This window comes from Carassius auratus, chromosome 45 (genome assembly GCF_003368295.1).
Source record: "Carassius auratus strain Wakin chromosome 45, ASM336829v1, whole genome shotgun sequence".
In the NCBI taxonomy this organism is placed as follows: Eukaryota; Metazoa; Chordata; class Actinopteri; order Cypriniformes; family Cyprinidae; genus Carassius; species Carassius auratus.
This window is the reverse complement of record NC_039287.1, coordinates 10,105,069-10,121,124: the sequence shown is the minus strand read 5'-3', so window position 1 is coordinate 10,121,124 and position 16,056 is coordinate 10,105,069. Positions and strand designations below refer to the sequence as shown.

Here is a 16,056-nt window from a genome sequence, read left to right as displayed (position 1 = left end):
TATCAAGCACTCAGAAGTTTCCAAATCAGGCATTTATTAACATTTTAATGTAGCACACATTTAAAGTAATGTTTTAGTTATGGGACTTTTGACAGGTCAAAATCCGACATAAAATCCAGAATATGTAATAAATATCCAGTAAATCAATGAAATACTTTACACAAAACACAACAGTCTCTGCACACGTCCATATAGAACGTCATAATTTCCTTCTTAATAACAGAAACGATCCTAACAATCTGCAAGCAGCTAACTACTACTACTTTAGCAACATTAATATCAAAGATCATAGTTATTTTTCTTTAAGTCTTTGCACCAGTAGAAGACCGATCACAGTGTTTTGCCCCACACAGGGCTTTTTGTTAAATGCTATTTTCAAAAGTACAAAATATATCAACAGAGGACTTATACTATTACTACTTGATGTCAATTTTTGGCACCCACACCCTTTTTATATAAATTTTGGATGGCATTACATTGTGCAAAACGCAGATAAGCTAAAACATCCCACTAGTCTAATATTCATCCGTCTATCCTGATTAGCTTACATTGATCTTAGTGCAACATGGAGGTAGTTTGACAACTACCAGCTTCTTTTCATTAACACTTATTAACATTAAACTGCCAACTTAAACAACTGCATTTAACTAATTGACAAACAAAACTGATGATGGATATGAGAATAACAAGTTCAAAAAGTGACTGCTACTAACCTCTCTTAATTTTTTTGTTCTGAATGTTAAATATCCTTAACATTCAGTTAAAGGAATAGTCTGGGTTCAACACAAGCTAAACTCAATAAACAGCATTTGTGGCATAGTGTTAATCAAAATAAACAATTATTTTGACTTTCTTAATTATAAAAAGAAAAAAAGAGGTTATAATGATGCACTTACAATGGAAGAAGTAAATGAGACCTAGCTTCCCATTTAATAAATAATGTTGAAATGTGCATTATTTGAGCTTAAATGGGACATTATATAATGTTATAAAAGAATTATATTTAAAATAAATGCTGTTCTTTTGAACTTCCTTCTCATCAAAGAATAGTGAAAAATAAAAGGGATTATAGCATTTCATTGTCATGGGGAAAAATTAAATCAAGTAATTTTTCACTTTAAAATCATTTTACATTAATCATTTTATATTAACATTCATATTATTTTCTTATTTGTGTCTATGCAACTGAAACAATGAGCATTTTAATGTTTTATTTAAATAGTATTAAATTATTATTTTACTGTTAATGTGTATAAATTAGTTCAGTTTTCTACTGTAAGTGCCTTTCTGTATCCCAGATTGGTATTTTATGTTGTTTTTAAAGAAAAGGAGGAAATGGAAATACATTTTCTGTTATAATTAACATTATGCCACAAATGCAAGCAATTTCAACCTGGAACATTCTTTAAATTCAATTCAAGGTAATGTCAACTCTCTCTTATTAAATTAATGTCAGATTCAAATTGAAAGGAAAAGCATGGGGATGCTAATTTTTTTTTTTTTTTTTTTTTCAAATACTAGATTTTAGAGGACTAGAATAAAGGTCTCACTGACAGCTTCACCAGAAGAGGGCACTATTGGTTTAGTCAGCTATGATTTTGATGATTGCACAACCTTTTTTCCACTGTAGCATCTTTCCCCATATTGCTTTTGGTATATTTGGCTTTGGCATGGTACCGTGGATATCGATCACTTTTGAATTCAAGCGACCATGCTGACTGCTTAAAAAGTGTTATCAGAAATATTTTAGAATGAATTGAGATCTGTGGCACTGGAGAGATAATCAGTGCTACATACTTTGAGAACCTCACGTGAGAAAAGTGCCGACAACCCTTGTTTTTGACCCTACAGTAAGGGTTGTGTTATTTCACTATTGGACAGATGCAGTGGCAGTAGCTGCCGCTGTGTCACCTGTTGCACATAGATGAAGAGAAAGCCAATCACGAGGGTAGCGCCGAGGATGGATCCCACGGCCCAGGCGTAGGAAGGCTCTCTGGGCACAGGCGGGACCACTGGCTTTGGGGTTGACGTCTCCACTAAGACATCCTGCACACTTGACAAAGAGCCATTGTTGGGCAAGGGCTTGAGACCAAGAATGCTGCACATGAGAGGATAGAGGTCGACGGAGCGCATGGAGGCTTTGGTGTAGTCGCGGCGGAAAGCGGGACCACGGGCAACAAACACAGGGTGCATGCTGGGAAGGCTGTTGTTATAACCATGGTTTCCCACTGCAAATCAAGCATGTATTCATTAAGCAATTGCAAAGACATCTCTGATACTGATCAGTAAACACATCAATGACATTAAACAAACAGTTCACCTGAAAATGTAATCACCCTCAGTCCATCCAAGATTTAGATAAGTTTGATTCTTCATCAGAACAGATTTGGAGAAATTCAGCATTACATAACTTTCTCACCAATGGATCCATTTTTAGTGGATGGGTGCCGTCAGAATTAGAGTCTTATAAAAACATCACAATAATCCACAACAGAACTCCAGCCCATCAAGTATTTGTAATAAACAATACATCATTAAGCTTTATGCTTCACAAGACATTAACTGACGCACTGGGGTGGTGTTGATTACTTGTGGATTCTTGTGATGTTTTTATCAGCTGTTTGGACTCTCATTCTGACGGCACCCATTCACTGCAGAGGATCCACTGGGAGGCAATTGATGTAATGCTAAATTTCTCCAAATCTGTTACAATGAAGAAATAAACTCTTGGATGGCCGGAGGGTGAGTACATTTTCAGCAAATTTTTATTTATGGGTGGACTATTCTTTTAATAGCTTATCGTACTATGTTCTGCTTAAATTATGTGTAAATATTAATACTCACACATAAAAGATGCGTTTCTGTTCTGCATGACCGTCCAGCCCTCTTTGGCCTCAATGATCAGAGGCATGATCCTGACATTGTGTCTGTAGTGGTAATGATCTGGGATCTCCTCCTTTTTATAAACAAGCATGTTAGGGTTGGCATTCTTCAACAAACTGTAGACCTCTTCAAGTTTACCTGGGTTAAGAAGAGAATAACACTCAAAATCTATAAAGCATGTGTCACCAATTCTAACATATAACATCAGCAGCTGGGTGTTTCTTAAACTATAGGCATATTTTGCCATTTATAAAATAGGCATATGTTGTTGTATTGTATTCTGTGATGTAAAAAAACGGTAAATCTAAATTACTTTCTATACATTTTTGGAATAAAATGACAGACTCATTTATCTTGCTAAAATTAATTTCGTAGCTAGGCTTTATGCATCCTAAACTTATAATAATTTATCTATTTTTTCACACTTTTTGCATAAAGCAAAGCATTTAAGATTAAACATTGATTAAGCATATTTTGGCATTTTCACTACAGTATTAATGTGATCTTTGCTTAATTTATAGAAAAAGAAGATAGTGGAAGAAACACCCAATTACAAGAATAGTGTAATAAGCAATAAAAAAAACAATGCTTCATATTCATTCTTACCTTCTTTTGGCAAAATACCAACTACAGGGCTCTTGTCTATCCATGTGTAAAGATCACGACTGACGTAGGTGTCCAGCTCAATAATCTTATCATGTGATAACTGTGCCATTCCATGATCACTCGTAACAATGAGATTGACTTTATCATAAAGGCCAGCGGTTTTGAGCTTTTCCCTGAGGAATCCCAACTTCTCATCGATGTCTGCTATGACTACATCCATTAGCGGGCTCTCTGGCCCCAAGTTATGCCCACTCTCATCTGGCTCCTCCCAGTACAAGACACCAAAATTGATGGCCTCCGGCCCTGAGAACCAGTCAATGAGTTTGTTGACTCGGGTCTCAAATGGCATTGACGCATTATAACTCAAGTAATGTGTTGGGAATGTTCCACCAATCGCTACGTCTGATCCAGGCCACATGGCAGCTCCGCTCTTCCGCCCGGCCTTCTGATTGGTGACCCACAGTGGCACAGCCTCCTCCCACCACCATGCATCGTACACCTCAGGTCCCTCCATAGAAAAGGAGCGGTTGTGAATGGGGTCATACATTTCGTTAGCAACAATGCCGTGGGTTTCGGCGTGTAATCCTGTCACTAAGGTATAGTGGTTCGGGTAGGTTTTGGTGATGTAGGTGTTTTCCACTTGTTCCACCTGCACCCCTTCATCCATCAGGGCACGGAAATTGGGTGTGGGTACTCGATTCACATAGTCCCAGCGGAAGCCATCAAAGGACACCAGTAGCAGCTGGCTTTGCTCGTCCTGCTGTGAGCTTGATGTCTGAAGCAGTACTAATAAGCAACTCAGGAAGCAGCTCTTAATCACTAAGAGGTCTGGCATGATGTAAGATGTTCTACGAAAGGGAGACCAACAAAAAGCTAATTTGTTAGCCATGAATGGGGAAGGCAAGAAAGTTTTGACCACTGACAACATTTCATTTTGTGATTAATAGCAACAGAGTGGGTAAAACTTTATTAGTGGTATTCTGGTGAACATGCAATAAGCAAATTGCAAACAAATTAAGACATGCACATTCATTTCTAATTTAATATAAACACACTCACATAAAAGTTTCGTCAAGTTTGTAATGTGGTTTTAAAGTCATTCAAATCTAGTTTCTCCAAGTATATATATATATATACTTGGAGAAACTAGATTTGATATATATATATATATATATATATATATATATATATATATATATATATATATATATACCAGATTATTATTTATTTAACATTTTAATCAATATATTTAAAAACAATTAATGATTTATCTCAGGGGAATGCAGCTTGAAAAGATCAATATTCAAAAAAAATAAATAAAAATAAATAAATAAAAGATGGCCACTATAAACAAATAAATAACTGAAATGAGAAATAAATGAAAAAGTTAAATATGAAAAATATTGTTGATTTATAGTTTAGTACATTTTAACTTTATTTTATTATATTTTATTTTCAATTTATTATTATATATTGTCCCTATATTTTATAATATATTATATAACTGTGGTTTACAATAAATTGCGATGATTTCTCACAGGGGAATGCAGCTCTGCAAAAGATCTGACTCGGAATAAGATCAAATAAAGAGATAATTGTGTGGGGAAAAAAACATATTACACAACAATGACTCACCTAAAAAAATAAAAAATAAATAAAAAGTATCCGCTTGTATCTGTCTTTAAAAAGACTGCAATTGGTCGCGCATTGTTCTGAATGGCACTGCATGTATGCAATGGTTATGTAGCTCATGTCATATTCGGTCATGTCAGTTCAGCGCGCCTGCTCAGTTAACAGGTGCATTTCTCTTATACCAAATGTAACAACTAACTGGATACATTTCGCACTATAAATGCTTTGAACGGGTGTCAAATGTATCAAAATAATTCAATTGTACAGTGCGTCAGTGAAAATGGAAGATGATGACATCATACACAATGCAGCGCATTTCTGTCCCCGTCCCCAAACTGGCTCGCTTCACTCGTGTCCTTCTTTTTGAAAACATCTAGAAAACAATCTGTTATGTAAAATATAATATTCTAGAACATTATCCTCAACTAACCAGTGTGCTTCCCCCCTCAACAGCACCTGCTGTAAACGAACGGAAAACCGTTATTATAGCTCAAGTTAGCGCACTGCATGATCTATGACAACGCTTAATGACATTACAATACATTATGAAACCGTCTCCGATATCAAGCACCTTCACAGTGAAAACATTTGCAATTAAACGAATCTAACCTGTGTGTATGCATGCAAGTGAACGTTCATCTTACCTCCGTGGACGATATTTGGCTCTGCAAAAAAATAAACACTGGCTCAAGCACAGGAAGTCCCGCCTACTTCTCGCTCACCAAAAATAATCTCATTAGAAGAAAGAAAAGTCATTGGAAAAAAATCATCAGCGCTAAACGTTAACAACACTATTAATTAGATTTTTTTATGTAATAGTTTGTTAGTGTGTATTAATATATGTTAGGCTAATGGCTACTGCAGTCTAAATGATAGTCGCAAATGCAAATCATCTACTGTCATCCGAAATAATTACTTTTGGTTGTGTACAATTGTATTTTATATTTTATTTTATATATATTGGATATAATTTTAATCCCTGATGCACATGTAGGCTACATCACAGAGATGTCTATTTGCTGTCAGCATTTAGCTACATCTGCAAGACATATTTTTAGTGTTTGCTCATCTGCGATAGGACTATAGGACGTTTCCTATCAGATGTCAAATAGACATTCATAAGATGCCTTTCAGTTGTTTATGATTTAGAATATATATAAAACTGACATAATTCTGTTGTTCCATCAGCGCCACCTGCTGTCAGAGAGTGGATCTACAGAGAGCTACATTTACTGTATATTTAAACTGTGCGCAGTTTATGTCTGGCCAAAACACGGACCAAATGTGCATGACCTGCTGTAAATTTAAACCAGCTGATGAAAAACAAACTTATGTGGATTGTGCACATTTAAACACAATTATTTATAGAGCGGATCAAATTCGTATAATTATTTATTTATCAAGTATCATTTTGACTTAACCATTTTCTTTATTTAAAGGCTGAAATGTGAGGTTTACAATTTTACAAAACTTTTTCAAAGCCTTATTTGAACATTTCGTACATGTTATGAGATAAACTGTTGTCATCATGATGCTATTTAAAATCCAGACATCATTGGTATCATTGATTATTGTTTTAGTGTTTATGCTTATAAAAGTTTATTTTATTCGTTGTTTGCTAATTTTAAGTATAAAACGTTGTGATACGTTTTATGTGTCAATACTTTTTGAAAATTTCCAACACATTTTATCAATACCATGATAACACTGATAAACGTGATCATTTTGCTCACTATAATCGAAAAATATATCTATATGCAAGCTTTATTATCAACATTCTCCACCAGAGGTCATACAAACATAACATAATACATGGTGTGCTAATCAAAAGCCAGTTTAAATATTAACCCTTTATGCATTTCCAGAGTCTTGAATAATAAGTATTTGTCAATAAACCTGATGATATCACGACAAAATGTGGTCTTTTACTTTTCTGGACTTTTTAAAGAAAATGAAATGCACATTACATGCATTCTCTGAAAGTCTATCCGAAGTTCTATAAATAAATATTTAGAATGTGGAAGTAGATGTAAAATAGGCCTTGTCAAATTTTTGAAGTAGCTTATTATGATAGTGAATATTTCTTATGTAACTGTTTAACATGATGCAAGAGCACAAGTGTTTTAGAGGAGTGTAAGTTGGCCTCTCCTCGCTGTGAAAGATGCGGCTTTGTGCGGATTCTTGACCGTCTCCACGACAACCACAACCTGACGCAGCTTACGCCCCTCCTCCATCCAAGCCTCTCATCTCATTCAAGAAACAAGTGTGGAGTAAAAGCAGTGCTATTGTGCTCTCCAGTAGAGCAGGACGCGAGGGCTGCAAGTGCCTGACAAACTACTATGAAGGTAAGAATAATATTTCCCTTTATAATATCTGCATAAAGATAGTGTCCACACCATCTCAAGCCCATATAAACTAGATCAAAAATTCAAATACTCTTTAAGAGTCACTAATACTTTGCCTGTCTGTCCACGGGGTGCAGTAAGTTTTAGATGACTTTCAACAGCTTTTCTGCGCATGATCTGCTTCATGATGATTCATTCTAATCAGTTGTATTCCCTGACCATGAATATATTGAGATGGTGCATTTTAAAGTAACAACTTTTATAAACGTATTGTCTTTTAAAAAGAAAAGCAAACTAATTTCATGTTTCTAAATTGTCTAGAGTTATTCAACACCCGTATAGGTTTTCATTTAGTCTGTATTTGCTTGGCCTGAGTTAATCATTGCTATGTGACGTGTAATAAACAAACTATTTGGTAATAATCAAAGAAATTTTGTTACATGTTACACAACTAACAGCTTCAACGGAAAGTTATTAGTCATCAAGGCCAATAATACTGCTCATGAACTGAGATTCTGGCCAGAATAGTTCATTTTCACTCATAAACAGCACAATCATTTTGGGAAACAGATTTGCACTCCAGATATGGGACAGAAGGGTTCACCGCATCTGATTAGACATGGATAAATGCAGTCATGCCTAGTGTTCCAAACTGTCTGTTTGGCCCAAAGAACATTTCATTTGTCTGGAAAAAGGAGACCAGCACTAAAAGCCAATATTATTCATGAAAAGAGAATAAAAGAGGTCGACATTTTCCAGGTTATTAAATTACATTATAATAAGTACATATTATGAACATGCAAAACAGGACTGAAAAATAAATTGCTACCACATTATATTATATTTTATTATTTTATTTATATTTTATTGTGTTAATTAAGTGCAAAAGCAAAACCTTCAAAGCTTGTTTAGTCCATACAGAATTCCCATTCTCTTTAAGGCGTCTCAGCCCTTATTGCATCATGAATTATCATTAATTGCCTCATATTTTAAAGTCTAAGTATTTAGTCCCTAAGAAGCATAATTTGTCAGACTAAAGAGAGAGTGGTCTGGGGTAAATGGATCCCCCTCCGAGATGAGTCACGTTACTGTTGCCACACACAGAGCTGGAAGAGTGCAGGAGGTGGAGCAAAGTGCTCAATGAGCTGAGAATTAGGGAGTGTGATTAGTCCCGCAGCCGTGTGGAGGTTAATGTGAGGCCAATTAACAACCAGCACACGCCTCTAATGAGAAGGACACATTCCTAGAGCAGCTGCGATGATGAAATGCGTCAAGACATTGTGCCAAACTCTATATCACACATGTAGTAGACAGACAGCTTTGCGGGAAAGCATTAAAAATGTGGGTGGCCCGAGATTAATTATGTTTTAATTGCAATACTGATGCTTTGGTGTGAACCAGAACTTCATGTGATTGTCTTCTCCGCAGTAGTTTTGCTTGTCTGTATTAGAGTAATGAGAGGCTGTAATTGAGCAGCGTAATTATCTTTGGTGATTGTCACAGGTCTGGCTGCTGTAGTGAGGAGTGCCATTCAGTTCTTTACAGCAGACCGTCTTCAGTGCTGCTGACTCATAGGCTGGCCTTAGTTGCTATGGCAACCGCCAGCTTTCTGAGATCCACAGTGTGATATGAGGCATGGGTGGAAATCGTCCATGTGATCAGTAAACTTCCCATTTTAACCATACTTTACTCCAGAAGAATAGCTTTATGGTTTTGCAAAATTAAAACTAGCAAATGCATAATTAATTTTTCTTCTTTCTTTTATATACCTTTTCACTTACATTAAAAAAAAGTAGTCATGGTATAGTTTATAAAAAGGTATTGGCATTTAAAAATAAATAAATAAATAGCGTAGAAATAATATTTCACTCAAAATTTTGAAGCATAAAATTTTTTTTCTTGTAAAACACTCCAATAATCTTTTTGAAAAATAATTTTGTATTTAATTTTATTTCAGTAATCATATTCTAAATATATTATTCAAATTCCCTAGAATCAGCTTGAATATGTTGTGTAAACAAACTGAATCACTTAAAAATTATGATCAATTAGTTTATTTAATTTAAATGTTTGATTAAACTGTTAAAAGAATAATTATAAATAGTTATTAATAAAACTAATACATATATTATAAATATTTAAACCTGGATATTTTGCATCTTTTATAGTTTATTAGTACTATGACATAAATTACTGGTTTAATTTATGCATGACTGACAAATAGCCTATGCATCACATTATGCGTATTACGTTTTCATGTTAAAACTGTCAAATCGAAAAGTGTAGACATTTTAGATGTTATTAAAAAAGATAAATCTTTAATATTAGGCCTAAATTTGTAAATGATAAAATGGTAACCAAGTTTGTTTTGTTTGAAGGAAAGGATCAAGAAGCTAGATGTGTTAGGACGGCTTCGCCTCAGAGATGATACTGCTGGAAGAATAGAAGCTCAGTATCTGCATCGTTGATTTATTTTATATTCCCACAGACACAACATCTGGTTACTGCAAGCAAATCCAAAGGTCTACAGTATATTTATTGATCAAACAAGGCAACGGCTTCACCTGACCACTTGATTTTCACAGTTTATTTTCTCGACACTAACCACTTCCTCGAAAGGCCATGGATGCCAGCTCAATACCTCAGATTAATATCGAGGACTGTGATGGCCTTGAGGTTGCCCCAGATGATCATTTGAGAAACTTGAAAGCACTGACTGAGAAGCTCAGACTTGAGACCAGAAGGCCGTCCTATCTTGAGTGGAAGGAACGAGTGGAAGCTCAAAGCTCCAAAGGTTTAGTCGTGTCAGAGGTCTCATCAGAGCTGGAGAAAAGTGCTGGACTGAAGCCCAACGTCACACCTCAGATTTCCCAAGTCACTGCAGGAAAAGCCCTGATTTCCAGAACTCTTGGAGGGTTTGAGAATATTGATGAAGCTCTTGTTTGGCTTAGAAAAGAATTGGTAAGTCGAAATGTGCCCACATGTCCATCAGCTGATTTAGGTTCAATTATGTCTGAATTGAAATAGCATACAGTTCATTTACATTTTTTTTTTTTTGAGAAGTATAAAGCCAAAAACATCAGGGTAATAAAAACGTAATATTTAAATAATGAAATTCTTGAAAGAAAAGCTTATTGCATAGACTAGAATAATATTTTATTTTTATTTTTATTGAATCCCCCCCCCCCCCACACACACACACTCATACATACACAAATAGGAAAAAAATAGAGAGGATATCAAGTAGTGCAACTCCCAAAAAATTATAATTAATATAATATAATTTTTTTTTATAACGTATATTTGTATATGAAAAATAGATTTAAAAAATGTTTTTCAGTAATCATTATCAACACTTATATGTGTCGTTTTTTTCTGTTTTTTTTTAAACAATTCATTTTAAACTAAATTTAAAGTGTTATTAGTAAGACTGTCTTGGTCATATACACTCGTATTTGTCATTATAATTTTCTCACAAATTAGACTTTTCAAAATACTTGCTGCTATTTTGCAGTCATCTTTCTATAAGCGAAGAAAATGAACAGCATCTCCATTAGTTAGCTCATTTGAATTAAACAATGGAGGGAATGCACAGGCCTTCATTACCACATCACTGCGTAAGATTGCCATTCATGTTAAATTGAGTGGAAAAGATGGTGAGCAGATGAGCATGAGAGGTGATCGCTCTCTGTTCCTCTAAGTGTAATCACTTCTCTTCCACTCAGCCATGTGGTTTAAGACATACTTTTATGCACAGGCCATTACAACCAAGGCATGCAATGAAGCTCCTTTTACCACATCAGAAGCCTTTCTTCCACTGCCTTCGCCCTGTGTGGCCATAAACTTTTAGACAAAGAAAATTTGACACAATAACAAGTTGTGCTACAAAAGGACATCTGAAGGTCCATATCACCTGACTAATTTTGAGCTGTTATGTGAAATGGACAAACGCATGTTTGCTATTAAAGATGGATCTAACTTCCGATGTTTATTTAAATGGTTAATAGCAATAGGTTCACACCGGAAATTTTGCCATGTGTCTGAAAGGTAGAGTAACACCACCTTTCAAAAATGAACTAAAATTAAAGGGTTACTCCACCCCCAAATTAACATTTTGTCATTAATCATGTCGTTCCAAACCCGTTTGTCTCCAGAACACAATTTAAGATATTTTGGATGAAAACCTGGAGGCTTGAGACTGTCCCAACAGTGTCAAGGTCCAGAAAAAGTATGAAAAGTCGTCGTCACAAAACTCCATCTGCCATGTTTTATATGAAGCAACGGGAACAGTTAGAGTGACACAGAGGAGACCATTGACTAAGGAATTATTGAATAATGTCGTTATTTTAGTTTTTTTTTTCGCATACAAAAAGTGTTCCTGTCGCTTCATATAACCCAGATTGCATGTCTGATGACAGATGAAGTATTCTGACAATTACTTTTCATACCTTTTAGGGACCTTGACACTGTTATTTACTTGGCAGTCTATGGGACAGTCTCAAGCCTCCAGGTCTGCATCCAAAATATCTTAAATTGTGTTACGAAGACGAACAGAGCTTTTACGGGTTTGGAACGACATGGGTGTAAGTGATTAACGACAAAATTTTCATTTTAGGGTGGAGTCTCCAATTAAATTAAATTGATCAAAAGTGACAGTAAAGACATTTATGATGTTACAAAAGATTTATATTACAAAATAAATGTTCTTTGAATTGTGTAGCCATTATAACCTACAAACCATGATAATGACTGAACAACTACATACAAAAGCACAGTTAATACAAAACCACACAAAGTAACTTTAAAGATCAACAAACACAGCAACACCAATGAAAACAATGCAGTGAAGAGCAAAACAGTGAACAGTAACACTGCCGGAAAGTGGACCTTGAGGGCCTTAATGAGTTTCTCCTACCTGTTATTCATTGACAGATGGAGATGCGCGTCCAGGACCAGCAGTTGGCCCGCCAACTTATGCGACTACGCGGAGACATCAACAAACTCAAAGTGGAGCAGACGTGTCACCTGCATCGCCGGATGCTCAACGACGCCACCTTTGGTCTGGAGGAGCGCGATGAGCTGTCGGATCTTCTGTGTGATGGACCCGTCACTCCAGGGTTCGGCCTCTCTTCACCACTGCGCCTCATCGGTGTCACCAAGATGAACATCAACTCCAGACGCTTTTCCCTTTGCTAGCCATTCAATGAGTGACCCAACTGCAAAAGAAAATAATCAGGGAGTCAAAATGGACTATTCTGGTATTAAGCGTTTAAGTGAATAATCTTAGACAACTGTTTAGGAACCCATAAGAACTGTTTCCACAGAACATCCTGTGCCTCTTGCTCTATGTATTTGTGCCAGTGAAACCTTTTCAGTTAATCAAATGAACTATAGACAATGACTTCTAAAAAAAAATGTCTGATCCACTAGCCATGGTTCTATATGCCTTAGAAACAGTCCTTGTTGTGGTCATGAGATATCAACTGGTGTCGCTTACCACACACTGCAGGCTCTGTTTCAAAATCAAATACGCACCCTTTGATGCGAAGACACAAAGTCTCCCGAAACACATTGTTTTAGCCAAATTCTAAGGCAGCATTTGTTGCCATAAGCTCAGTGTAGATTGTGGATGAAGCATTAAAGGTGTCATGACATTGATTTTTTAATAATTTTAATATGTTGTTTGAGGTTCCCTTATAATGTGAATGAAGGTTTTTGTATAAAAAAACAAATATGTATGTGGAAAAAATTCTTATTTTCAACCCTCATTCTGACCCTCTGCATAAAAATGATCGAGTTTTGAGGAGTGGGTCCTTTAAGGCATGTCAGTAATCAGCCACTGTTATGATTGGCTAAAATCATTGCATATAAAACAGTATCAACACATCCTCACTACTACGTGTGAATAAGTGCTTTGAAAGGTCCAGTACTGCTTCGTCTTTCAACAAACTTTCTCTTTCATCATCTCATGTTTGAAATCTACCTGTGCGGAGGGCATCTATGCCTGAGCTCTGCAGAAGCATCCAATTGCATCATGTTTGACAGGAGCGCGTGCTCATAACCAAGCACATTTAGACCCTGCACGCACTACTTTTCATCAATTGACAATCACTTCTTGCAACCTCTGTAAATGTACTCACAGCTCATTGGATTGACTTCACTATTGTATTCAAGAGGACACATCTTTGGATCAGCTTCTGTCAGATGTGATTGTCATTTATACATGGTCAGCTATTTTATTCTGCAAGCCGCCAACTCTTGCTTTTGTTACTATGCTGTCTTACCTCGCCTTTTTCCTCACTCCAGCTACTGTTCACTACTCATGGCTCTTTCGAAATCGAATCCAGCTACCCCAGTGGACGACCAGTCACAAGCTTGCTCGGCTACGAGAGGCACCCTCCTTGGCACTAGGGATCCCCTTTCCTTTTGTTTTGTTTGCATGGGTCTTAAACACTTTCAAGAAGCCATAGAATTACTGGAGAACTGTAGCCATTGCTTGCTAAGAAGCTCTTGCTTAGGACGCTCAAGGTGGCCATTACTCAGAGCGTTGACTTGGGATTGTCTGACTCGGACAGGAAAAAAGGTGACTCCAGGGGCCTCCTGCTAGCAACTGGAGAAAGGGTCGCCATCACCCGATCTCTGGAAGGAGCGGCCTCAGCAAATGACCTCATTCTCTGTAATGCCTATTAGGCTGTCCAAGCGTGCAGGCTCTCTGTGGTTCTCTCTCGGTGGTCTTGGAGAACACACTGTGTGTTAGCCTCGGCAATGCCATCGTGCTAATGCAGCAGCGCTGAAACGATAAGAAAAAGGAAGATGACGCTTTCAGATTTTGTCTTCCTAGGAAGCCCGCCCCATTCCAGACACTCTCTGTGCAGCCTCCAAGCCTCCCTGCTATGAGACCCCATCCCCATAATGCAGGCAGGGCTCACAGACCCTGCAGTAAGTCACCGGTGAAGCAGAGTGAGCCTCCACCTGCTAAACCTTGGGGGAAAATGTCCTTTGCCACTGCCGCTAAGGGTATTTGTCAACAATATTTGTGAGATACTACAGGCTTGATGTTACCCACACCCCGGTAACTCATCCTGTTTTAGGTGTGGGTTCTTCATAGCCTTGTGCCCTTAGACCCTCTACACCTTTTAAGCCTGGGTTGTCTACCTCGGCTTATTAATGTCATTAAGCATCTGTACCCTCCCTTGACACAAAATTAGATATATTTATATGTATATAATATATATGTCAGTATTTCTATCATTTATGGCATCAGCATGAGGTGTGTTGTCAGGTTTTGAATGCATGTTATCACATGTCATTTCTTTTATGGCTGGTTTTCCATTCTCACTTTGTGTGGGTTCTGACACTTGGTGATATGTCAAGCAGGACCTTTCTAGGTGACCAGTCTTTGACTTGCAGAGCCTCGCTGTGAGTGTACTGGGCAACCGGGGAGCTGTCTATACCTCCCATAGGTGGATCTCAAACACAAGATAATGAAAGAGAACAGTAGGTTACTGTTTGTAACCCCAGTTCTCTGAAATTTCGAGTTAAGAGATCCACCAAGTTTGCCCGCTTGCTGCACGAGAAGCGATTATGCTCAGTGAGGAAAGGTAGCGTGTGCAGGGGCTTTATGTGTTCGGTTAAGAGTCAGTCCATCACCTGCCCTTGGGAACAAGCTCCTGTCTGTCAAATCAGACTTAGTGCAATTGGATGCTTTTGTAGAGGTCAGACCTGGATCCCTTCCCATAGGTGGATCTCTCCACTGAATGTTTCCGAGAACTGGGGTTACGAACAGTAACCTATTGTTTCTTTGCGAACGCTCCATTAAACTGTGCCTTGTTTACAAAACAAAAATCTCTGAAAAAATGTATAATCCTCCAATATAATCCAGGATGCCATTCAACATAGACCAACCGCTTGTTTCTGATGCTGGGATCCTTCTGATGTCTGTTCAAAGATGTGAACGAGCTGTTTAAACCAACCGCATCAAAGCAAAACATTCTTTCACTCTTGTCATATACATTCTCAGAAAGTGAATGCACTTCTGCATCTCTATATTGTGTCCAGTGTAGATAAGACAGCTACAGTTATTATAATGGGTTCTATTTACTTTTGACAACAATGCGACGCGATGCTCGCATCCAGTGTATGCTAATGTCTGCTGTTAAGTGACTGAATGTCAGTGGGCGGGGCCTATTGTGAGATGATAACTACGTCTTGCTCTGGAAGGGGTGTTTATGAAAATGCCCTTGTGACTTATATTTGATAAAAACAAGCTGTTTTGGGAGCTTGATTAAATAACTGCTTTGTAAGTAATGAGGAGGACATTTTAACCTATGAAACTTTTAACCCACAGTATGCACAAAGACCTCAATATCAAGGCAAATTTGATTTCCCTTTAAAAATGTTGATTGTTAATTTAACATGCATATCATTGAATACTGAAAAGTAAGGATTCATTTTATTTAAATGAATTATTGTATAATATTTGTGTATTTTATGCGTAGAAGTGCATTAAATTAGCTGTTAATGTCAACAGACAAAAGTTGCTGCCTACTTTTTCTATTGAAGTCAAGTAAGGCCATAGTGAAGCAGCCCT

The 16,056-nt window shown here is 37.0% G+C and overlaps 2 protein-coding genes across 4 annotated transcripts; one reads left to right on the top strand and one right to left on the bottom strand.

Annotated features, from left to right (window-relative positions):
* Positions 1-13: 13 nt before the first annotated feature.
* On the bottom strand, positions 14-5,833 carry LOC113063228 (ectonucleotide pyrophosphatase/phosphodiesterase family member 5-like). 2 transcript variants are annotated; one of them, XM_026233473.1, is made up of 4 exons: positions 5,766-5,833; positions 3,490-4,337; positions 2,845-3,021; positions 14-2,228 (listed from the first exon to the last, which is right to left on the bottom strand). In XM_026233473.1, the coding sequence occupies exons 2-4, from the start codon at positions 4,322-4,324 to the stop codon at positions 1,846-1,848; spliced, it is 1,395 nt and encodes a 464-aa protein (XP_026089258.1). In that variant the 5' UTR covers positions 4,325-4,337; positions 5,766-5,833; the 3' UTR covers positions 14-1,845. The 2 variants fall into 2 exon arrangements, with proteins under 2 accessions (XP_026089258.1, XP_026089257.1); XM_026233472.1 differs by having other exon boundaries at positions 5,731-5,802.
* A 1,538-nt stretch (positions 5,834-7,371) lies between these two features.
* LOC113063230 (protein FAM167A) lies at positions 7,372-13,215 on the top strand. Of its 2 annotated transcripts, none has more exons than XM_026233475.1 (3): positions 7,372-7,466; positions 9,845-10,427; positions 12,399-13,215. In XM_026233475.1, exons 2-3 carry the CDS (start codon positions 10,089-10,091, stop codon positions 12,660-12,662), a joined length of 603 nt encoding a protein of 200 aa, XP_026089260.1. In that variant the 5' UTR covers positions 7,372-7,466; positions 9,845-10,088; the 3' UTR covers positions 12,663-13,215. The 2 variants fall into 2 exon arrangements, with proteins under 2 accessions (XP_026089260.1, XP_026089261.1); XM_026233476.1 differs by having other exon boundaries at positions 7,380-7,466; positions 9,955-10,427.
* Positions 13,216-16,056: the final 2,841 nt, after the last annotated feature.

What these genes read in the sequence shown, in the direction of transcription:
- LOC113063230 (XM_026233475.1), top strand. Translation starts at nt 10,089, where the DNA reads ATGGATGCCAGCTCAATACCTCAGATTAATATCGAGGACTGTGATGGC. An exon ending in TTTGGCTTAGAAAAGAATTG is followed by an intron (nt 10,428 to 12,398) that starts GTAAGTCGAAAT and finishes ATTCATTGACAG; the next exon opens with ATGGAGATGCGCGTCCAGGA.
- LOC113063228 (XM_026233472.1), bottom strand. An exon ending in TGGTATTTTGCCAAAAGAAG is followed by an intron (nt 3,022 to 3,489) that starts GTAAGAATGAAT and finishes TTCTTAACCCAG; the next exon opens with GTAAACTTGAAGAGGTCTAC. An exon ending in CAGAAACGCATCTTTTATGT is followed by an intron (nt 2,229 to 2,844) that starts GTGAGTATTAAT and finishes CTTGATTTGCAG; the next exon opens with TGGGAAACCATGGTTATAAC.